Genomic DNA, 19,353 nt, shown 5'->3' with positions numbered 1-19,353 from the left:
ATATCTACGCACCTCATCTCCCAACATCATCATTAATGGTTATGAAATTACAAAAGGACACTGTGACCTTGTGACCTAACCAGGCGATACACAACAAAGCAATGAAAGCTATACAATTGATGATCTGAATCTTTTGCCTAACTAGCTGTGTTGGTTATTTTTGCAGTATTGCAGGGGATAGCCCCGCCCACAATGAAATCTGATTGGACCAAAATCTCACTCATGTATATTAAATATCAAAAATGAATAAGCCCAGAAGAGATTGATTAAATGCTGAAAAACAAACAATCCTACTTCTAAACACCTACACTAGCACTTAAAAGTCTGGGGTGAGTAAGATTAGTTCTTGTTTTTGAAAGAAGTCTATTAAATATACGTAAAATTGTATATGTTGGAAATATGTTGTAACAATGTAAAAAAAATTACTGTCACTTTTGTTTCAATTGAATGCACCCCTGCTGAATAAAAGTATAAATGTGCATGTCATAATGTATGTCAGTCTGTATTATTGTATATTTCAGTTTAATTGACAAAGCATCATTTATTTTTTATATACTGCCGTTAAAATGTTTAGGATTGGGAATATTCTTTAAATGTCTCTTATGCTCACCAAGGCTGCATTTATTAGTAATATTTTGAAACATTACAATTTAAAATAACTGTTTTCTATTTGAATATATTATTAATGTAATTTATTCCTGTGATGGCAAAGCTGAATTTTCATCATCATTACTCCAGTCTTCAGTGTCACATGATCCTTCAGAAATCATTCTAATATGATGATTTGCTGCTCAAGAGACATTTATTATTAGCATCAATGTTGAAAAAAAAAACAAATCAGGATTCTTTGATGAATAGAAAGTTGAAAAGCACAGCATTTATCATATTACCAGCAGGCTCAGAAACAGCTTTTTTCACAACACCATAATGCTGCTCAACACCAAGTCCCAACACTAGCCCCAGTCCCTGTGCTGCTCCGCCCCCTCTCCTCTCCTTTTCCTTTTGCACTTGGATTATAGACTCTCTGAATACCTCCGATCACTGTTGAGGAGAGTATTATGAGCAAGAGATCGACTAAACGAGTGTATTACCTGCATCTGATATAGCATTCATTCTTCAAGTCGATGTCCATAATATTATATCCATTATTTTAAAAATCTGTTTGAATGTTCGCTGAGAAAAGCGATATCTTTGTATATGTCCTTTTAAAAGATTTCCCAAGACAGCGCTAAAACAACTTCCTTGTTTACCACTATCACTCATAAAGACAGTCTTTGCCGTCATCTAATGGTGTAATAATGTAACTGTCACTGAAGTCGACTATTGCAATCACTAACAGACCCTTTCTCCATACCAAATACGGCATATTATTTATATAAAACAATATTTATTAAACAATAATATTTAAATTAACAACAATAGCCATTTTAAAAGTACAAAAGGAATTAACAATAGGAAATAAACACAAGCAAACAATTCAGTCAAATGTACAAAAGCAGCGCTCTATAGGCCATGCAGGACTTAGTTAAAGGCACACTATGCAGCTTTCCGTTTTTGTCAAACAGCGACCCCTAGAGTCGCTGTGGAGTACTTGTATTTAACGTTACTGTCGTAAATACCACTCGCGCAGAGCCGTCTCTGCACTCACGGCCTGATCCCTTCCGCCCTCTATACCGGTACCTGTTCAGTAGGATGGAAGCTGTAATGAGTGGAAATAAGGTGTGGCCCCTTTAAGAGCTGCGCGCGCCCTGTTGAACTGTCGGCAGTCTGTATTGTATGTGCACCTCGAACACCCCATGTATGCGGGTTATTTCAGTTTGATGCTCATTCTTATCCTACTTTTGTTTATCAAGTAAAGATGTGGACGGTAGAACGGGTGACAGACAGTTACACGAGTTCGATTGGGGAATAAAGTGCAAGTTGTGAGATGCCAATCGCCTCCGTGAGTCTGTCTGGCCTCTGTAATAACTTCATCTGTGAGCTATCCCTATTTCTCCTCCTGACAGAACGCAAAGTGTCGGACATCGAACAGGCACAGATAACCTCTGAAGATGTCTACTAGTCCATCAACAAGAACGATATTTACTTGAGTCTGACTCCTTGCTCGGTCAGTCTGCCGTTTCCTCTTTCTTTCGTCCTCTGACAAAGCTTTCCTAGCTTTGTGTGCAGTGCCGTAAAGCAATTCGTTACATCGTGAGACCTGATATCACGCGATACTTCCTGACGCTGAGCCCAAAGTTGCAAGGGTGGTTTTTCCGCTCACAGGCGCTTGGGGGATGCGAGACGACCACCATTCAACCCGAAAAAAGTCATATAACTATTCCAATGACTCCGAAGCTGTTCGGTTAAGGTAAAAAAGTTACTTAGTTCACCTTTAAATATAGCCTTAATATAAAGTTATGAAACTTAATTTTAAGTTAACCTAAATCGATTTGCTCTTGAACAAGTAATAGATTAATAAGACCAAAGATTGCCTGTTCTCGTGTTTAAAAAACTATCTATAAATAGTTCCCTGAAGGACTGGCCGAGATGAAGCTGTTCTCTGCGGGTACATGAGCGCTGAAAGGCTGCTGTCGGCCTGGAGCTCAATCTCCGAAAACGTCTAAACAAATTGTAAAATAGGCACTATGTTTAATATGAGTCACATATTTGAGGTCTAAATAAGTACATTCTCGCCAAAAAAAAAACTGTTCAAAACATTTTGTGACACAACAACAGTAATTTTGTAAATAATATGGTGGATTTGCTAGACCGCCATGACAGTCGTGATACAAACAGTAAAACGGTAAGAGTGCTGATACTGTGTGAATATCGCAAGGCTGGAAAAGGCTATCAGCCAATCAGTATCAAGAACCAGAAAGAACTGTTGTATTGTTGCAATACTAATGTCGAACAGATGGATAAGTTTGCCTAGGCATTGGTATGGAAAGAGGAAGGACAGAGGCTTAAGCAGGAATCAATTGGCTGCCAGCCAGAAAATGAGAGAGGCCCTGACATCTCTCTTTGAATTAAATAAAATGTTTTTTTCAGTCTGTGCTAAACTGAATGAAAGACTATCAGTAGGATGGTGGCAAGATGTAGAGTAATTATGGTTTATCATTCTTTGTCATGTGCTCAATGAAAACTGGATAAAGGCATTTGAAAGAAAGAGATACACAGATAGAGACAGAGAAGTTTGAGAGGGTGAAGTCCTGGACAATAGTTTCAATATGGAGAAGGAGATAAGGAGTTGGCCTTAATGACTAATCTGTGTGTAGGTGGTGGGTTTTTATGAAACCCATTTGATTGTTATATTACTACAGACTTTTAGCAACTGTTGTCAAAAAAGGAATTTAAGCTCACCCACAAAAGGGAACAGGCAAATTAGGCTTGTAGAGACAGTGGCTCTCGAGCATGAGCTCAAAAATTAACATGAGGGATGTTTTGAACAACGTGAGAGACTGACTTTACATCAAGGAAGTAAGGAAGGACAAAATATTATCTATTTCTTAAATATACTGAGATTTTTTCACTATTAGATAATATCCTCAAAAAATAAGCAAATTCACTTGTATGAGGCATCAACATTTTCTTTTGTCCATTCTGTTACTCTTAATAGAGCCCTCACCTTGAGAGCAGACAGTAAAGTACATTAGTACCATTATGCCTATTTACCTGAAAACACGCATTCCATGTGGTTTACAAAAAACTTTTTTTTTTTTTAATTCAAATGTGAAACCACAAATGTTCAGAGTGACAAAACACTTTACAAAAGCTAACATCAATCTGAAATGGCTGAAAAGATCATGTTAAAAAACTTACACATGTCCTGTTTCGTGGGCTACAACGAAGGCAGAAGAGAAGCCGTCTTCATGATTGAGGGTGCAGCTGCGGACAGGGTGGCACATCCCAGTGACGGGGGCATATCCTAAGATTGAGTGAGTGACAGAGACAGACAGAGAAGATGAAATGGTTAGGGTTTATTTTTTTCTGTCATAACTTGCCCTGTGATTCTACAGTCTGACAGCTTGCTGCTTGGTGTACTTGTAATTATTTGAGAAGACTAATGCTGACAACTCTGCAAAGAGCTGTCCAGGAGAATTAGATTTGATTTTTCATTATTTTTTCTGTTTCTTTCATTTAGTTATGACATGTAATGGCTATTTTACTAACAATTCAAATATATATTTGAGGATTATTGGAGGGGGATGGAACCAATTAGAGTCTTTCCAGCAAAGGTGACAGCATGTGCCAAAACAATGTCAACCTACCAGCTGTCATTACACCACATTTCATTGTGTTGGACAAAGACAGTCACTTTGTTCGAAGTGCAATACAGTGAAATGTGCAATTGTTATAGCATACTGACAGTTTGGCACGCAGTCAATAATAATTAATTACAAACAAAGTGTCAACATAAATAAATAAAATTCAGATCAAATGAGTGATGTGAAATGAATATTTCTCAGTTTGTAAAAGGATTTTATTTTTCTTGGTAATGGCATTTGTGGTGATTTGGACAATTGCGCTGCTTTTTAAAAGTGTCTGTGTGTGTACATATTAATGTAAAAACATTCACCATAGTAGAAATTACTGTATATGTTCTCATCCTGTTCCCTTAAAAAGTAAACACTAGCTATGTTTCCATCCTGTTTATGTGCATTTTGGGATATCGTATAAAAACGCTTGATGGAAACGGCAAGATGAGGCGGATACATTTTTTTTATCTGATAAGACATGAGCATAAACTACAACGGAAACACATTTAACAAATCCCTCGATGCACAGCAAAAAAGCTCATATCTTCAACTCAACAGTGGATGTGATTGGATAACTGGACTAACCACTGGACCAATTTCATTGCACAGCATCTCAAATGTTGGTTTGATCAAAATGCATGAGCCAAAGTCTGTCATCAGAATGATTTACAATAATGACCTCCCAAAAGTGTCTTACATGAATGCATTACCAAACACCAGGCATCTGAACGCAAGATAACATGACAGATTCATTGCGTTTTGTCAAGTCATTTATTTGGGATGTTCGTTAATTAATTTGGATGTTAAAATATGTTCTCAGAACTCTGTACCAGTGGTGTAGACTATTTTTTGTAGTGAGTATACTGTGATACACCGCCCGCCTCATACTCACCCGTCCCAGAGCATCACCCCATAAGCACCACCACACTCACTAATGCATACAGTATCCATTGACATGTAATTGAGAGCATTATGAAAGACTAAGTGTTATCAACATTTCAATTTATTATAAGCAACACAAGACTTTAACAAGCCGATGACATTTACAGCTGGGGAGACTGGACTGATTTTCTACTGTTTAGTGTTAATCACCATCTAACTCAGCCAGTTAAGAGCTACATTTAGCCTTATATGCTATATGAATATGGTCCCTGAAGCACAGGTTTTATCAGCTGACAATTTAAAAAAAACAAAACAAACATTATAGGCACAAATACACATTTATTTTTAGAAATGGTGTTTAAAAAAAAAAAAAAAAAAAGGTAAGTTGGTAAGTTTACTGTTTAAATTAAAACACCTATGAAGACTTGTTATGTGTGATATTCCTTTAAAATAACGTTTTAACCCTCTGGTTATCTTCGGGGTCTTTTTAACCCGCAAATTACTTTTGCTCAAATAAAAAAATTTTTTTTTTTTCTTTGTCCAAATGGTATGAAACTTTCTACAGCTCTCAACACTTTCTAGATCTACAAAAAAAAAATAAAAAAAAATTGGAATGATATCTGTTATTATGTTAGCGTGAAAAAAATAGTGACATTAGTTGTCTTCAGGGTCCCTGGAGACCCCGCAATGTAAATATACAAAATTCATCATCAAAATCAGAAACAACGCAGAACACATAGACAGAAATAAAGTGGCACACTTCCAACAATGCAAAAAACATCCACAATGCAAATTTATCATGCTCACACGCACACGCACACACACACACACACACACAGGAATACATTTGTGAGACTATAAAAACTGCTCTCTAATAATTTGTCACATAAAATAGTCCAAAATGCGGAACCACCACAAAAATAAATTTGGTGACACTGACACATCCACAATGTGAACACACACACACACATACACAGAGAGAGAGAGGGAGAGAGAAAGAGACAAAAGTTACTGCTTTATTTGCTCATTTGTTATGCTGTTCAGTTCATTGCATTTTGATGTTCATGTCATGTATTTGTACTCAATATATAATATAACTGTACATATCTGTTCTGTTACAGTTAGTAACGGAAGTGTAGATCACATTTGTACAATTATATGAAAAAAAGAAGATTGAAATAAATTATAAACTCTAAAAATTCAACTTTTATCTTTTTCAGGTTTGACTCTAATCATAATGTAACATTATTGAAAAAAACTAAATTTCAGTACAAAAAATGCTAAACTTTGACAAAAAAGTCATTTTTATTGTTAGAATTGTGATTTTATAATATTTAGATATGAATCCAACTTGAAAAACTTGTGAAAAGATATCTTTCAGTTAGTCAAATAGCAAATAGCATAATAATGGAGCTCTATAGCCATCTAGTGGCTAAAATGATAATTTTTTACTTTTAAAACTACATTTTACAAAATATGGGCAAACATTTTACACTAAACCATGTAAAATTATCCATGTTATCCTCATGAATGAAAGTTAGAAATATGGGTCTTTTAATAAAGTGAATTTTCCATAAAATGCTGTTTTTTAGTAAAAAGCCTATTTAAAGAAATATGTATTTATTTATAGAAATTTAAAATATATCATAAATCCTCCAAAAACTGCACAAATGTTGAGTAAAAACATTAATAAACAGAATAAAATTACATTTGTAAAAAAAAAAAAAAAACTATTATTCTGTTACAAAATGAAATGTTATTGTCTGGGGTCCCTGGGTAACCCCAAAGATAAGTAGTGTCGGCACAAATGAAGATAATCAGAGGGTTAATAGAGTTCATTATTATTATTATTATTATTATTATTATTTTAAACTACATTTTACTGTGCAATTTCTTTCATAATTACTTTGAGTTAGACCGAACTTTTATTTTGGTGGGTTGTAGACATTTGAGTTTCTGTGTGTTTTAATAAACTATTATTATTATTATTAGGCCTACTTGAAGTATACTCCACTGTGCAATAGTAATATATTTATGTTATAATTTCTCAAGTTATACCAAATTTTTATTTTGACAGGTTGTCGTAAAGACATTACAGTTTCTGTCTGTATATGATACGAATGAATGACGATAGTTTTATCAAATGAAATGGTGAAATTCTCGTGAAGTGACTCTAGGAGCTCTGCGATGAAATGCACATGTGTAGCCTACATCATGTCTCAATACAGAGAAACGCTGAAAACACCACGAGCGTCACGTGTGCTTCAGTGTGTGCGCTCATTCCCAGAGACACAAAGAACAATTGCAGTCTCTTTGAACTTTAAAAATTCACAGACAGTAGTCCAAGATTTGATTCATTGTACAGCCCTACTTTTGATTTATTAATTCCGTTACGTTCTGCTTTATACAGCAAGTTCCATTTGTGACTGGATTCCGCAATTAGATCCGTGTCGCTTTGCAAACACAGACGGGGTGAATTTATGAATGAAAGTATGAAAGTTCTTACAAAAAACGAAGTTGTTACATATCCTCACGCTTTTTTTAAGTGGGTATACAGAAATCCTTGGCCTTTCCTAGTGGGTATACGGCGTATACCTGCGTATCACGTAGACTACACCACTGCTCTGTACTACTTGTTTATGTGCAGGTTATTAGAAGCCTGTCACGATATCTTTCGTCTATGATGAGAAAGGCAGAAGCGGTCTGAGGTTTGCAGCTCCCCGCCGAATCAGCAGCCCATCACCAGCTCAGATTTCAGCAACACACCGCTATGCTTACAACAGGAATTATGTGGAAAATAGAAGAGAGAGGAGAGGAGAGGAGAGGAGAGGAGAGGAGAGGAGAGGAGAGGAGAAAATGTGTTGCCAAATAACCCAAATAGGGTTATTAAAACCCAGCATTCACAGTGCACAAAACTGTGACAGATGCTTAACTAAAGATCTCAGGGTAACGTTTTAGATTACAGCCCGGAAAGTACTGTGTAAGTAAAGTGAATGTACAGGGTAACTTTCGGTAATTAAAGTGTTCCTTTAAAGTACGTACGTGTAGGTATAAGGGAACAATATGTAAAGTTTGGGGAACACGTAAATAAAGGGGTAACACGTAGTCAACGTGTCGACTGATTGGGATCCCTACTAAAATGCCACTAGTGCTGCCACCTTCCAGTGCCTAGACAAAAGCCTCCTGATCTTCCGCATTTGCGAATATGACAGGGCTTAGGCCAGGAAAGTCACTGCTGTTCCAAAGGACCACTGGGAAAGCGTACCTTTTGTTGGAAGGTCTATGCTGCGGAAGCCACATCCTGTCCGAAGGAGGTAACATGTGGAGAACACATATGGACTGAGCGAACTTAGCGGGCAGTACAACATATGGCATGTCACTGAGGTGGCTCCAGCCAATAACAGGGGGGAGACGCAACCGGTCAGTGATGGCAGAGCAGGCTCTGCCAAGGGAAGACACGGGCTCGCCGCAGGGAGTCAAAATCGTGGAAGAATACACATATGGGATCCAACACCGACGGGGTGAGGAGGAACTCAACAGGGTTCGAAGAGGGAACTCAACTGGAGCATAAAAGGTGCACTTATCCATTCCAAAGGAGGGGAATAGCACAGCAAGCCACATAGGCTAGTTTCTTAGTGAATGTGTTGGTGTCGCCCAGCCCAGAGCTCTTAATCTGTCAGCGAGGCACTCGTGTCAATGCCCAGGAAGGAGCTACACTCTCTTTTTGGAGGAGCTCACTACCCAGGTGGGCACGGTGCACCTTGGGAATTTCACCAAGATGATAGCAACACTAATCTTTTAGTGGGCCAACCTCTGCATGGAAACCGCCTTCCCTTCTGCTGGTTTCTGAAACAGACGAGAGCTGGAGAGGTCCTGTGACTTTGCATTATGTCCTGAATAACCACAAGGCAGGAGGAACAGAGAAAGTCAGGGCTGGGTCTGCCTCCTCCGGGGCAGCGCTTGCAGGCTCACCACCTGGTCCCGTTTTAAGGGAGAGGTAGGAACCTTGGGCACATATCCAGGCCGGGGTCTCACATTAGTGCACGATTTAAGTCCCCTACCTTCTTGATAGAGCAAGCAAGGAAGAGAACTGTTTCTTTAAAAACAGATTTTTAACTCAACTACCTGAAGTGCTCAGGGGAGGTCTCAGAGTGCAGTAGCACTGGAGATAGGTCCCAAGAAGGTATAGAGAAGGTGCAAGGAAGATTTCATCTCCTTGCACCGCTTAGGAACCTGACGATCAAGTCATACTTTCTATATCTCAACCGCATCCTGATGTGCTTTAAGAGCAACATAATTTCGAGGGTGGAGCGGAAAAGCCACGCTCTGACCCATCTTCTGCAGGACGGAAGCACAGAAGTGATTGAACACTCTCGGGGGTCCTCTCGTGAGAAGAACACCAACAACGAACAGGTTCTACTTCAGATCGCAAGCAAGACTCAACTTTAGAGGGAGCTCTCGCAGAAGTAATAGTGTCTATGTTCTTTCAGAGGTAGATAGCTGAACCACCGCAACGGAACCTGGATTTCTCTGGTTCGGTGCGGGTGCCAACGGTGCCCCAACCCTGAGAAGTCTCAGAGGAATGAGTCAGGAAGGCGGTCTAGGGAACGAGGTCCTAGTTGGGCCATTATGAGGCAACTAAAAGAACCTGCTCCTTCTTACCTAACTTAACACAGTGATGTGCAAGAGGGCTCACTGGGGAATTAAGGCATTTTGCGTAGGCCCTGGCGTCAGCTGTAAGCCAGTGTCTCCGTGTTTTAAGGGAGGAAACAACTGGCAAGGGGACAAGATCAGAGCGGCAACAGATGTAACTGTGCGGCCCTGAAGATATCCCGGACAGCTGGAACGCCTGGGGATGGAGTCTCCACTCTCTTTGGCAACAGGCTGTTGTGAGGCCACATGGGCGGCACGATTGAGCAGGCCGGAATTTAAAGTGGAAGAAGCGACCTCAGAAGCTTCTGACTCCATAGGAGGAGGTGGCGGACGAGTTGCGACATGCGAGAGAATCGTACGAGCAACGGTCGCTGTACTGGGTAATACATCTTGCTGAGCAGCGGCATCAAACAAGGAAACTGCTAACAAGTCGAGACAATTGAATGCCAATGCAGTGTGAGGTATGTCCAAGCCCTCCTTACTGCATGGCCGTTATACGTAGCACCTGAGCTAGTGTTTTGTAGACACTTCTGTTCTAGGAGCGATTAGCCCAGTGAAACAAAAGATCTGAACACTGCTGAGAGTTTGGCAACATACCAGGTGTTGTTAACACACGGAGCGTGCTGCTTTGCCACGGCCACCTAGGGACATGAAGTCGGTGCTGAAGCAGTCATCATATGGAGGAAACAGTTTATAAACCAATTCCACCTCCGTACTGTAAAAAAGCTCCTCAGTCCGTAGACGAGTTACTCTTCTCCAGTTGACCTGAAGACCCAACTGGCTATGTAGCACTCAAAGGGAGGGACTTGTACTGAGACTTCGACTATCACAATAGTTCTCACAATGAGAACATGAACTATCCACAAAAGCTGCTTCAATGTGCTGTATCTCTCTCTCTCTCTCTCTCTCTCTCTCTCTCTCTCTCTCTCTCTATATATATATATATTAGGGCTGGGGGAATTAACGCGTTAATCTTTGCGATTAATTTGAAATGTTTAACGCGTTAAAAAAAATTAACGCATTTAAGGCAGCACACTTTTTTTTGCCTTGTTTTAATGATTTCCTGTTGCGGCTGCTATTGAAAAGGCCGTCCCGCCCCTCCGTGTTCGGCGATCACGTTTCATTCTCGCGCAGCTTTCATGAGCGGGTTTTTTCCGCTCCGTGTGTGCGCCGCGGTCTCCGTTCCGCGTGTGCGTGTGTGTGTGTGTATGTGTGTGTGTGTGTTGGCGCTCTCTGCTTAATGTTCTGCTCCGTGTTTGCGCTACGCGTTCTGCTCTGTCCTTAACGACCCAAACGCTCCAATCATGTACCGATCACGCACTGGAAAAGTAAAGTCCGCTCAAATAACGTGACATTTCTCTGTAGTAGATAAATTGTCTCTGAGTAGACTTCTGTTTGCTGAGCTGGTATAGAGCCATGCTGGGCAACAATGGTAAAATGACCTGCTCTGATCACATGCTCTGGTAATAATAGCTTTGCAGGACTATATTTTATTTGATAATTAGTAAAAAAAAAAAAAAAAAAATCTGTTAAATTGATTATGTTGAGTGCTTATTGAAAAATTATAATATATTGATATATTGATGTTTAATATTATTTTAATATAGGGCTATTTTCTGTTCCTTTTTTTCCCTGTTTAATTTAATTATTCTAAGTCTAAATATTGAAGATTACAAGCTTAGGGAAAATGCAATTAATTGCAATTAATTACAGCAAATTGCGCAATTAATTAGTTAATTTTTTTTTATCGATTCCCAGCCCTAATATATATATATATATATATATATATATATACAGTGAGGAAAATAAGTATTTGAACACCCTGCTATTTTGCAAGTTCTCCCACTTAGAAATCATGGAGGGGTCTGAAATTGTCATCGTAGGTGCATGTCCACTGTGACAGAGATAATCTAAAAAAAAAAAATCCAGAAATCACAATGTATGATTTTTTAACTATTTATTTGTATGATACAGCTGCAAATAAGTATTTGAACACCTGAGAAAATCAATGTTAATATTTGGTACAGTAGCCTTTGTTTGCAATTACAGAGGTCAAACGTTTCCTGTAGTTTTTCACCAGGTTTGCACACACTGCAGGAGGGATTTTGGCCCACTCCTCCACACAGATCTTCTCTAGATCAGTCAGGTTTCTGGGCTGTCGCTGAGAAACACGGAGTTTGAGCTCCCTCCAAAGATTCTCTATTGGGTTTAGGTCTGGAGACTGGCTAGGCCACGCCAGAACCTTGATATGCTTCTTACAGAGCCACTCCTTGGTTATCCTGGCTGTGTGCTTCGGGTCATTGTCATGTTGGAAGACCCAGCCTCGACCCATCTTCAATGCTCTAACTTTGGGAAGGAGGTTGTTCCCCAAAATCTCGCAATACATGGCCCCGGTCATCCTCTCCTTAATACAGTGCAGTCGCCCTGTCCCATGTGCAGAAAAACACCCCCAAAGCATGACGCTACCACCCCCATGCTTCACAGTAGGGATGGTGTTCTAGGGATGGTACTCATCATTCTTCTTCCTCCAAACACGTTTAGTGGAATTATGACCAAAAAGTTCTGTTTTGGTCTCATCTGACCACATGACTTTCTCCCATGACTCCTCTGGATCATCCAAATGGTCATTGGCAAACTTAAGACGGGCCTTGACATGTGCTGGTTTAAGCAGGGGAACCTTCCGTGCCATGCATGATTTCAAACCATGACGTCTTAGTGTATTACTAACAGTAACCTTGGAAACGGTGGTCTCAGCTCTTTTCAGGTCATTGACCAGCTCCTCCCGTGTAGTTCTGGGCTGATTTCTCACCTTTCTTAGGATCATTGAGACCCCACGAGGTGAGATCTTGCATGGAGCCCCAGTCCGAGGGAGATTGACAGTCATGTTTAGCTTCTTCCATTTTCTAATGATTGCTCCAACAGTGGACCTTTTTTCACCAAGCTGCTTGGCAATTTCCCCGTAGCCCTTTCCAGCCTTGTGGAGGTGTACAATTTTGTCTCTAGTGTCTTTGGACAGCTCTTTGTTCTTGGCCATGTTAGTAGTTGGATTCTTACTGATTGTATGGGGTAGACAGGTGTCTTTATGCAGCTAACGACCTCAAACAGGTGCATCTAATTTAGGATAATAAATGGAGTGGAGGTGGACATTTTAAATGCAGACTAACAGGTCTTTGAGGGTCAGAATTCTAGCTGATAGACAGGTGTTCAAATACTTATTTGCAGCTGTATCATACAAATAAATTGTTAAAAAATCATATATTGTGATTTCTGGATTTTTTTTTTTTTAGATTATGTCTCTCACAGTGGACATGCACCTACGATGACAATTTCAGACCCCTCCATGATTTCCAAGTGGGAGAACTTGCAAAATAGCAGGGTGTTCAAATACTTATTTTCCTCACTGTATATATATATATATATTTCCACAAACACGTGATACAGCTATTTTGACCGTCCATTTGGGGGGACAGGGAACGCACGGGTGGACTGACATCTTGACAAAGACGCAAACGCACCCGTGTTGCTCTTTCAGGAAATGGGACCCATCACCAGTACTGGAGTACACAGGCGAATGACCACGGCAACACTGAACAGTGAACTGAAATGGTGAAGCACTCACTTTTCCGCCCTCTAACCAGCCATCAACAACACAGAAATTTGATGCGATTGAATTTGTTAATTCATCTCATCGACAAGCCTGTACTGTCATTTTGATCTATAAACTGTTGTATAGGTGCTTGTGTGTGAACTGTATTAGGATAACCAGAAAATATATGCTGCATGGAGGTAGACCAGTTATCGTTTTGTTTGTGGTTATAATGTCGGATTGCTGCTTCTCACTCAGGGCGGGATCTAGTGCAGATCGTCACCAGTCATGGGTGGGGTTTCCCTACTCTTACGTAGGCGTAGGGGGAAATTTGAAACAGCTTGTTCTGAGAGATTGATAATGATATATGGGGATTATAAAAAAAGTATTGGGTGGATTTTTACCATTATAGGCTGTTTGTTTATAGACACTGTGGACACACATCTGTGTTCAAACACCTTATAAAAGTTAATTTTGCATAATAGGTTCCCTTTAAGAAGGAATCCCATGCATCTTGCTATTCTGTATTATGTATTAAAAGAAAATACAGTACACCCAGAAATGTCCTCACCATTTACTCATCTTTTACCCTCATGGCATCCAAAATGTATACAACTTTCTTTCTTTAGATGAAAACAAACAAAAGTTTTTAGAAAAATAAATAATATCTGCTAAAGCAAGCTCGTGGGTTCCTAAAAGTCAAACAGCATGTACAGCAATAACAACGGTAATCCATAGAACCACAATGGATGAATCAACGCCTCTGAAGTGAAACGTTAAGTGTTTGTAAGAAAACTACCAATATTTTAAACGTTTTAAACTGTAGACTAATCGCTTCCAACCAAATGTCACCTGCAGCGTGCATGAGAGGGTTGAGTTCATGCTTGACGTAACTTGAATCGTGACGTAAGCATTTTTTTTATTAATGCTTACAACAAAATACAAACAGTAACAGATAATAACAATGAGAAACAAACAAGACAGGAGAACAGAGACGCCAGTTCTCGCGTGAGTTTCACAGCGCGCTTACATCACACTTCACTTCGCGCTTCACAACAGGTTTACGTACAACGTGAACTTGACTCGCATGCACGCACTAGTGATAGTTGTTCGGAAGTGAAAAGATTAGTACATTATGAGAACATTGGGTGTGTACTGTATTTTATTTTAATACAGAATAGCAAAAGACATGGGATTCCCTACCAGTGGAAAGAATGAAAAAGAAGAAGAGGAACAAGAAGAGGAGGAAGCCAAGCAAGAGAAACAAAAACGTGCTACTTTCTGTCGGGACTTTAGTATTTGAAATGATAAGTTGATTTAAAAATGTATATATAAATGAATAAGAAGTGTTTGATAAATAAATTGCTCCTAAATGTAAGATTGTTGCCTATCATAATAGTAAGTAAGTACCTCTAAGCACTCGGCTCTAAAGCTATATTCTTATCTGGTGTCAATAAGCCAATAAAACACATCGGCTTTGATTAGCTCAATATCACCATTGCCAGACAAATGATGCGCCACAGGTAGGTGGAGAGGCCAAAGAGCTTTTCTCGGATGATTAACAAGGGCTGTTGAGTACATACAGTGGCATGATAAAGGAAATGCGAGAGTCGCAGTGACAGCATAAACACTTCACGCTGAGATCAGTGCTCTTCTCGGGAAAGCTCGAGTTTTCCTGTCAGGTTGAATAGACGTTAAATGTGCACTGTGTGAACTGTGTCAGTGCTGAAGGAGATATGCCCTGAGAGGACTGCTGCTTCAGCAGCCGCCTCAATCCTTAGACAACAAAATCCCTTTTTCTTATGTGCTTATGTAAGGGCGCTTTCATGTCTCTCTTTCCAATAGTGTGAACCTCTTTACACATCTACCATCTGTCTGAAGAGGAGTTTTTACACCAGGCAGCATTTCTTACAGTAGTGGTACCCAGGGGGCATTCAGAGAACAACGGGGGACGTTGGAAGCAAGATTTTTGAAATTATTTTATTTTGGTGTTCACGGGTTTACACCAAAGATCCAGGCAAGACAAAATTAAACATGTAATTACTTGCAAAATAATTGCCTACAACATTCTAAAATCTACCAGTTTAAAACAAAAAATGATCTGTAACTCAGTGAATGCTTGCCACACTGACATGAGACATGAAACAAGTCTCTCTTTTTAAATGATGTAAATTATATCAAAAACAAAAATTATATGTTTAAGTAAATAAGTAAGTATGTGAAAGCAATGAGATGTACAGTTTCTCCAGCCTGTGCTCATTAGCTCTAATGTGACCACACCCACGAGCGCAAGAGCAATTAACATGCAAATCGTCCACGTGAAGGAACGCAGACCTGTAAATGCCCCACCACCTCAAAAACAAAGAATCAGAGACCTCAGACTCTGCTTTTCATCGAGTTTGGAAGACTGTTTTGTGCTGTGCTTGGATTTACCTCAGAAGAATTAGAGGAATGCGATTTGAAGATGAGAAAGATTTTTAAGGTAAGACATTTCCACTCATAATAGTAAGCATGTTATTGTTGTATAAACTTTACATTGTAGCAACTAGTCAAACTGGTGCCAGACTAAAATGTACGACACGAGGATGTTTTTATGTTCGATAATAAAACAGCACGATATAAAAGTAGGCTAGTATGAGTGTTTACTCTAATATGGTGAATATTATAATGTTTAGACCCATGTTTACTGTTAAATACTGTGTTTGTGGATATGTGCTCAAACGTAGATATGTATAATGTGGTAACAATAATGTTTCATAGTTTGGAGCGATTCGAAGTTCCACATTCAGTAAATGTTCTCTGCACACGCTGTGAGTTTTGAGTCACTCGCGCTGTGCGTTTGAAAAGCATTAGGCCAAACATTAGGCATGGTTTTACTCCAATCTCATTTCATAACGTCATAACGAATGGAAACATTTGAAGTAACATAATAATACATTTATTTTTCTCTAGTGTAGTGTTACTGAAGTGTTCCTTTTTAACGATTTATAGGCGACCTGCTATAGGCTATTGTTATTATTATTTTATGCAGCCCAAAACATATATGCCTACAAGGCACAACAAACCTTGTGGTCATATATACTGTATGTATTTTGTAAATTAAATCGCAATTTTAACCAGAAAAATCTAAAATGTATTCCCAAAATCGTGCAGCCCTATAGGTTATCTTGATATCAGCATGTTCACAGGTGTTTCGTTGTTGTTTTTTTTGTTTTGTTTTTTTTACAGGGACCAGATGCCCCACTGATGATACCTGCTGACTTAAACATTCAGATGAGTCTCTGTACATGAACATGGTAAAATGAAAAATCAAACGCCTTGGAAATGACAGGTATGTACTATGTTTCAGCAATGGCACAAAGGTGTGTGACTGTTCAAGTCTCTGTCTTTAGATCAGTGTGTTCAATAATGTGCTCTTTTTGTCCTTTGTTGTGTATCTTTGGATTATGTTGTGTTGTAAATAAAAAGTTGTATTTTTTTTTTGTTTGTTACTGATTATGAACAAAAATTAATCATGACAAACCACATTAATTGTAATTGTATTAATTATACCATTGATGAAAACAAGCTGATACCGAGGTATTTTAGGCCTACAATTCTAACATAATTTTTCATGAAAAATCATGATTGTATTTATTTATTTTTTCGAAAGTAAGGTTAATGTAAGCAGCTTCTTGCAATACTCTGCTAAATGCGTAATAAAACCTAAGTGCAAACATTACCACTTTAATGACCGTACAGCCTACGGTCATTTTTACTGTCCAATGACAGCCCATCTTATATCTACTTTGAATGGCACGGGAGAGAGTCGGAAGTTCATTTGTTGCCCCTACGAGTTTATAATAGCATATTTTAACAAGATTTTCAATGGATAAAGAAAAAAAAAACTGCCAAAATGTTTTTAAATGTTGGCTTTATTAAACTATGTTTTAAACATGTGAATAAACAGTCTAATATGTATTTATTTTTAATATAGGCCTACTATTTATTAATGTATTGTTCTATTTTATTTAACATTTTTACATTTAACATGAATAATCAAACATTTAACATAAAACAAGAATTGCACAACAATTTTAAATGTCAACTCATTTGTCCATTTTAAAATGATTTATTCATTTACATTTTTGTTTTAATTAAATTGATTTATGCTATTCCTTATTCTTTCGGTTTATAAGGTGTCACAACAAATCCTGCATTCCTAGTCTTCCATACATAATAGGCTCTGTGACATTTAGTCACTTATCAGTTCAAAATCACAGTCCACAAACAGTGCATATAAAAAAATAATGTAGGCGCAGCAAGCGCACTCATAATAGAAGTGACGTTGAAAACGTCTCAACTTTTCAGAATGCCGCAAGTGCACAGCAGGTCATGTGACAAAAACCAACCGATCAGCTTCGGCCTTTTTGTAACAACATCGAAAGCTCGGCCGAACAGCTGATCATAGCTGTACAGGGCGGGTTTTTATTTCTCATCTCCATAAATATATCTAGTAGTAAAGCTAATGCAAGGGCTGGAAATCAATTCATTCTTTGCTGATACTTCCTCGTCATCATGTCATGGAGAGCGCAGTTCATGGTTGCATAGCAACGACAGACGTTACGGGAGCGCAAACGCTTGTGGAAACAAGGAGAAAGCGGTGCGGCCCTTAAAATAGTCCCAATATAAACACTTTTTATAGGTGTACCTTAGTGATTCAGGATAAGACAAAAACATGGTTTGGAAAATGGATTCATAATGTATTCACTCTTACATAAATGTTGTACATTTTAAATACAAAAAGTTACAAAAGTTATTTTGTGTGTGAAAAATGCTATACATGACAAGGGAGGAATTGTTGGAAAGTCTGAGGCATGTTAAAGACCAAAAAAGTCAAACCTTGCATCCCGGTGGGGCCAAAGCCTTGCCGGGTCAGGAAGATAGCATGGTCGTGATGCTCTGAGTGCTCTGGATCCTCTTTCTGCTGGACGAATGCCCACCGGCACACGTTCTCCAGGCTTCGTGAAGGGTTGCCACGTTCAATGAGACTGATGGACTGAGAAAAAGATTAGAGACTCATTAGGGGACACTTTCAGCATTCATTAATCTATAAAACACCTTAAACTGACTCACATTATTCACTGTGTGTCTGTTTGTTTAACGTCTTTAAGATAAGCTCCTGTTTATTAATAGTCAAGAGAGTAGTCAAGATACTTAAAGGTGAAATTCAAACCTTTTCATTTGCAAAGTACAGTACAATAAACTAAAATTCCATTTTGTTGTAGCTACTTTTTTCCTAATACATTTTAGTTATTAATCACATTAACATGTATTTGGCAAAGAACAAACCATGTTGCAATTATTTGTGTATTACAAAACAGACATAAAATGACCTCTGTGTATTTGTGGACTGAATTATGAGCTCACAAAATAGTATATTTTTATGTATTTTTTGCTTTCAATTGTGAATGGCTGTGTGCATTAGTGAGAGGTTTAGATACTGTCATAATTAGACAGATATAATTAGTTAGACTACCGACAGTTGTTGTGCTCTCCCTGTCCTCCTCTACACACCAAATTATTGCACATTTCAAAACTGTGGTGGTAACTGTCATGGTTAGATCCACAAAGGATGATGAGGAGAAAGATGAGGAAAACGAACTAAAGTACAGACAGGTGTCCATTAATTTATCATATAATGAAAAACCATGGTAACTGATGATAAAGGGAACAGAGGAACGAGGAAACCGGAAGCAAAGATAAACATACAAAGAGTCTTTGAAAATGAAATCAAAACCCATCAAACTAAACTGTGACAGTAACTGACATGCTGAAATGGCAGGGGGGAGGGGGTTAAGTAAAAAAAATAAATAATAATAATAATAATTGTGTCCATGCTGCCATTTCTGTGTGTTTACCGATAGATGCACCTGGCAACATTACAGGGCTATTGTTGACTAAAACTAAAACCAATAAAAAAGCATTTCTGCTACTAATAAATTTTAAATAATA

General features: G+C 38.6%; 1 protein-coding gene across 2 annotated transcripts in view; it reads right to left on the bottom strand.

The window, feature by feature from the left end:
• Positions 1-19,353, bottom strand: part of adamts3 (ADAM metallopeptidase with thrombospondin type 1 motif, 3) — a 164,201-nt gene that overhangs the window by 82,102 nt on the left and 62,746 nt on the right. For both annotated transcript variants that reach the window (XM_084114139.1, XM_084114140.1), the window contains exons 7-8: positions 18,241-18,397; positions 3,802-3,907 (exon numbers count right to left, since the gene is read on the bottom strand). In XM_084114139.1, the coding sequence (XP_083970265.1) occupies positions 3,802-3,907; positions 18,241-18,397 (263 nt within the window). The remainder of the gene's footprint in view (positions 1-3,801; positions 3,908-18,240; positions 18,398-19,353) is intronic.

Source organism: Abramis brama, assembly GCF_963993115.1.
Source record: "Abramis brama genome assembly, chromosome: 5".
Classification (NCBI taxonomy): Eukaryota; Metazoa; Chordata; class Actinopteri; order Cypriniformes; family Leuciscidae; genus Abramis; species Abramis brama.
The sequence above is the reverse complement of the archived record's forward strand: the minus strand, read 5'-3'. Positions and strand labels throughout refer to the sequence as shown.